Below are 5,000 nucleotides of genomic sequence, written 5' to 3'. Positions count from 1 at the left end.
AATGGTGCAGAGATAAGATATTAAAATGCAGCTGGGAGACAAAGTCCTCCCTGCCTGTATTGTATTGTACGCTTACTTAAGTTCCTTTTATCTGTTGCCACATTTGTATGACATGCATTACACTCGCCTAATCGTAAAATCCAACTATTTACCAAAAGTATTGTAGCGAGTTCAAGTATATAAAGCAATTGTGCAATAATCATGACAGGCCTTTGTGTGATGACCATCGAATTTAAATCCATAACACACAGCAGCACTACTTGGGAAGTGCTCGCATGAAATTATGAGAGTAGGCTAATCTTTTATATTGACTGAAATATCACTGTAGCTAGATATCACAAAGCCAATACTGTAACGAGTCAATGTGTCCAGATTAATCTCATAACTACCAAACTAGATTTGAGCTTCTAACAAATGTGGTATTTACTTTTCATTCTGATTTAGGCTTTTTGCACGAGAAACTCATGCACAAGTAGTGGGTCGTTTTTTAATGCAGTACTTCTCGTGTACTTCTTGTGTACCGTATTATCAGTAAAGTTGTAGTCCAGTGAGTACTCCAGTTTTCCGAGGGCCTCCTTCTCCTCGTCATCCTTCCCATCCTCTCCATCCTGGAAGACATGAAACAGTTCAAAGTCAAGTCAGAGTCAACTTTATTGTCAATATTTCAGTTTGTGTGTACAGACAGAGAGATCGAAATACCATTTCCCACAATCCCGAGCAACACAAAATACCAATATATATATATATATAAAAATCTGTATGAAATATGTATATACATATATATACACAATCAAAAGACACATTTATACATATGCCTAAATAAAAGCACAGTTGCAGTTTTTTGGTGTGAAGTTCTGTGAACGCACATTTTTCGGAACTATATCGGAACTATACTGGGAAAAGTACTCCGGTGTGAAAGCGCCTAATGATTAATTAAGTGTTTACAACCTAATTCATAACCTAATTATAAACCCGTTAGGAATCCTTTATGAGGGTAGTCTTATTGTAAAGTGGTACCGAAAATAGTTGGGGTCATTTTAACTTTATATTCTGCAGAGAAGCCCGTTAACCACACGCTCCTCTAATCCTGAGGGACAGCAGCTGGTCCTCCGTCATCCTGTTTAATCTGTCAGTTCATTATTAGTCTCACCTGGACCGAAGCCAAGCAGCTGCAGACAGTGAGGCAGGGGCTTCATCAGAAAGTGACTCCATCTGTCGGTCTGTGGAGGGAGGAGCTTCCTCATAGACCCCTCCTCTAAATCACCCCCTGTAGGAGCTTCCTCATAGACCCCTCCTCGAACACACCCCCTGTAGGAGCTTCCTCATAGACCCCTCCTCTAAATCACCCCCTGTAGGAGCTTCCTCATAGACCCCTCCTCTAAATCACCCCTGTAGGAGCTTCCTCATAGACCCCTCCTCTAACACACCCCCTGTAGGAGCTTCCTCATAGACCCCTCCTCTAAATCACCCCCTGTAGGAGCTTCCTCATAGACCCCTCCTCTAAATCACCCCCTGTAGGAGCTTCCTCATAGACCCCTCCTCTAAAACACCCCCTGTAGGAGCTTCCTCATAGACCCCTCCTCTAAATCACCCCCTGTAGGAGCTTCCTCATAGACCCCTTCTCTAAAACACCCCCTGTAGGAGCTTCCTCATAGACCCCTCCTCTAAATCACCCCCTGTAGGAGCTTCCTCATAGACCCCTTCTCTAAAACACCCCCTGTAGGAGCTTCCTCATAGACCTCTCCTCTAAAACACCCCCTGTAGGAGCTTCCTCATAGACCCCTCCTCTAAATCACCCCCTGTAGGAGCTTCCTCATAGACCTCTCCTCTAAAACACCCCCTGTAGGAGCTTCCTCATAGACCCCTCCTCTAACACACCCCCTGTAGGAGCTTCCTCATAGACCCCTCCTCTAAATCACCCCCTGTAGGAGCTTCCTCATAGACCCCTCCTCTAAATCGCCTACATGCTGTGGTTGCCTGTGTTTATAGTTATATTATCTTCACTAGTTGTTGACACCACACTCACTTGTAATTGGTTGTTTCCGGTGATTGTCACATGGTGTGGTGAATGGTATTTAGGCATGTGGAGGTTTAGTAACTTAGCTCTGATATCTTTTGTTGACCGACATGTTCAGTACAGACTTTATTATTTATACGCGTCACAACAATGGGCGAAGTTTAGCGTCAGAGCGTAGTACAGCCGGCACGCGCCTGTTTGCTCAGACGTCTCGTGTGAAACCAGCACAAGACATCGTACTGACTACAGTCACAGAGAATCCTTTTACATTCATAGGAACTTTGACATTTGCTCAACACTTTAATAGAATAGATAGAATAGATAGATAGATAGATAGATAGAATAGATATAATAGAATAGATAGAATAGAATAGAATAGAATAGATAGAATAGAATAGATGGATAGAATGGGAGGGATGAAACCCTCTTTAATGGTCACACATGCAGCACACACAGTGACATTTGTTCTCTGCATTTAACCCATCCTAGTACCAGGAGTCTAGTACCAGGAGTCTAGTACCAGGAGAGTCTGTACCGGGAGTCTAGCACTAGGAGTCTAGCACTAGGAGTCTAGCACCAGGAGTCTAGCACCAGGAGTCTAGCACCAGGAGTCTAGTACCAGGAGTCTAGTACCAGGAGTCTAGAACCAGGAGTCTAGAACCAGGAGTCTAGAACCAGGAGTCTAGTACCAGGAGTCTAGAACTAGGAGTCTAGCACCAGGAGTCTAGCACCAGGAGAGTCTGTACCAGGAGTCTAGTACTAGGAGTCTAGCACCAGGAGTCTAGTACCAGGAGTCTAGTACTAGGAGTCTAGCACCAGGAGTCTAGTACCAGGAGTCTAGCACCAGGAGTCTAGTACCAGGAGAGTCTGTACCGGGAGTCTAGCACTAGGAGTCTAGCACTAGGAGTCTAGCACCAGGAGTCTAGCACCAGGAGTCTAGCACCAGGAGTCTAGCACCAGGAGTCTAGCACCGTACCAGGAGTCTATGTACCAGGATCTAGCACCAGGAGTCTAGTACCAGGAGTCTTAGCACCAGGAGTCTAGCACTAGGAGTCTAGCACCAGGAGTCTAGCACCAGGAGTCTAGTACCAGGAGTCTAGCACTAGGAGTCTAGCACCAGGAGTCTAGTACCAGGAGAGTCTGTACCAGGAGTCTAGCACCAGGAGTCTAGCACCAGGAGAGTCTGTACCAGGAGTCTAGCACCAGGAGTCTAGCACCAGGAGTCTAGTACCAGGAGTCTAGCACCAGGAGTCTAGTACAGGAGTCTAGCACCAGGAGTCTAGCACCAGGAGTCTAGCACCAGGAGAGTCTGTACCAGGAGTCTAGTACTAGGAGTCTAGCACCAGGAGTCTAGCACCAGGAGTCTAGCACCAGGAGTCTAGTACCAGGAGTCTAGCACCAGGAGTCTAGTACCAGGAGTCTAGCACCAGGAGTCTAGCACCAGGAGAGTCTGTACCAGGAGTCTAGTACTAGGAGTCTAGTACCAGGAGTCTAGTACCAGGAGTCTAGCACCAGGAGTCTAGCACCAGGAGTCTAGTACTAGGAGTCTAGCACCAGGAGTCTAGTACCAGGAGTCTAGCACCAGGAGTCTAGCACCAGGAGTCTAGCACCAGGAGAGTCTGTACCAGGAGTCTAGTACTAGGAGTCTAGCACCAGGAGTCTAGCACCAGGAGTCTAGCACCAGGAGTCTAGTACCAGGAGTCTAGCAACCAGGAGTCTAGTACCAGGAGTCCTAGCACCAGGAGTCTAGCACCAGGAGAGTCTGTACCAGGAGTCTATACTAGGAGTCTAGCACCAGAGTCTAGTACCAGGAGTCTAGCACCAGGAGTCTAGCACCAGGAGTCCTAGTACTAGGAGTCTAGCAACCAGGAGTCTAGCACCAGGAGTCTAGCACCAGGAGTCTAGCACCAGGAGTCTAGCACCAGGAGTCTAGCACCAGGAGTCTAGGAGTCTAGCACAGGAGTCTAGCACCAGGAGTCTATGTACCAGGAGTCTAGTACCAGGAGTCTAGCACCAGGAGTCTAGCACCAGGAGTCTAGCACCAGGAGTCTAGCACCAGGAGTCTAGTACCAGGAGTCTAGCACCAGGAGTCTAGCACCAGGAGAGTCTGTACCAGGAGTCTAGTACCAGGAGTCTAGTACCAGGAGTCTAGTACCAGGAGTCTAGCACCAGGAGTCTAGTACTAGGAGTCTAGCACCAGGAGTGGGAGTGAGGGGGGAAGGGGGATGTCCTTGCTCAAGGGCACCACGGCAGGGCAGGAGGAGAACTGGGACCTCTCCAAGTAGAAGTCCACACTCCATATTTAGGTCTGGTCGGGGACTTGAACCGGCGACCCTCCGGCTCAAAGTCCAAGCCCCTAGTGACTGAAGGGGCTTTGCAAGTAATGGATGTTTGGTTACCGTATGTTTTGTAACCCAATGTCCCACAAGATGGTTAGCTTAGCATACAGGGGAAACACTTTGCACTATCTGAAGATAAGGAAATGCCTACAAGTACCAGCATTTTGTTCATTTGGACCAGGCGCGCTATACCATCTGTCTCCGGTCTTTGTGCTAAGCTAGGCTAACCAGTTATACAATTGAACATTAACAATGGAGCTGTAGACCTTCCACCCACCAAAGCATTTCTCCAATTCACTCAGTAAAGCTTTAGTGATCATCTGTTGAACTGACCTGTTAGCAGAGTTACTAACCCCTACAAACCAAAGTCATATGGAATTTACTTTTAGGAAGACCTTCGTAGTTCAATGTTTTATTTGTGTTGGATGTTTATGTGTCCGGCAGCCATGACTGATCACTTTTCCTCACCTTCTTGTCGCCACCGTCCTCTCCATCTTTGTCCTTCTTCCTCCTCCCTCGTCCTCCCTTCCTCTCGCGGACCTTCTTGGGTTTCTTCCCCTTACTGATGCACTTCTTATAGATGCAGAATCCCATACAGAGGATAAGGGCCAGGACCACCACCACAATGGCTCCTATTGCCCACA

General features: G+C 47.4%; 1 protein-coding gene across 1 annotated transcript in view; it reads right to left on the bottom strand.

Moving 5' to 3' along the window:
- syt5a (synaptotagmin Va) overlaps positions 1 to 4,992 on the bottom strand; it is a gene marked incomplete at its 5' end in the record, with an annotated part of 12,044 nt that extends 7,052 nt beyond the window's left edge. Inside the window, 2 exons of the mRNA XM_034152733.1 lie at positions 522 to 608; positions 4,825 to 4,992. Coding sequence (XP_034008624.1) covers positions 522 to 608; positions 4,825 to 4,992 — 255 coding nt within the window. The remainder of the gene's footprint in view (positions 1 to 521; positions 609 to 4,824) is intronic.
- Positions 4,993 to 5,000: the final 8 nt, after the last annotated feature.

This window comes from Trematomus bernacchii, unplaced genomic scaffold (genome assembly GCF_902827165.1).
Source record: "Trematomus bernacchii unplaced genomic scaffold, fTreBer1.1, whole genome shotgun sequence".
NCBI classification, from domain to species: domain Eukaryota; kingdom Metazoa; phylum Chordata; class Actinopteri; order Perciformes; family Nototheniidae; genus Trematomus; species Trematomus bernacchii.
Note: the sequence above shows the minus strand (reverse complement) of the source record. Positions and strands in the feature narration are given on the sequence as shown.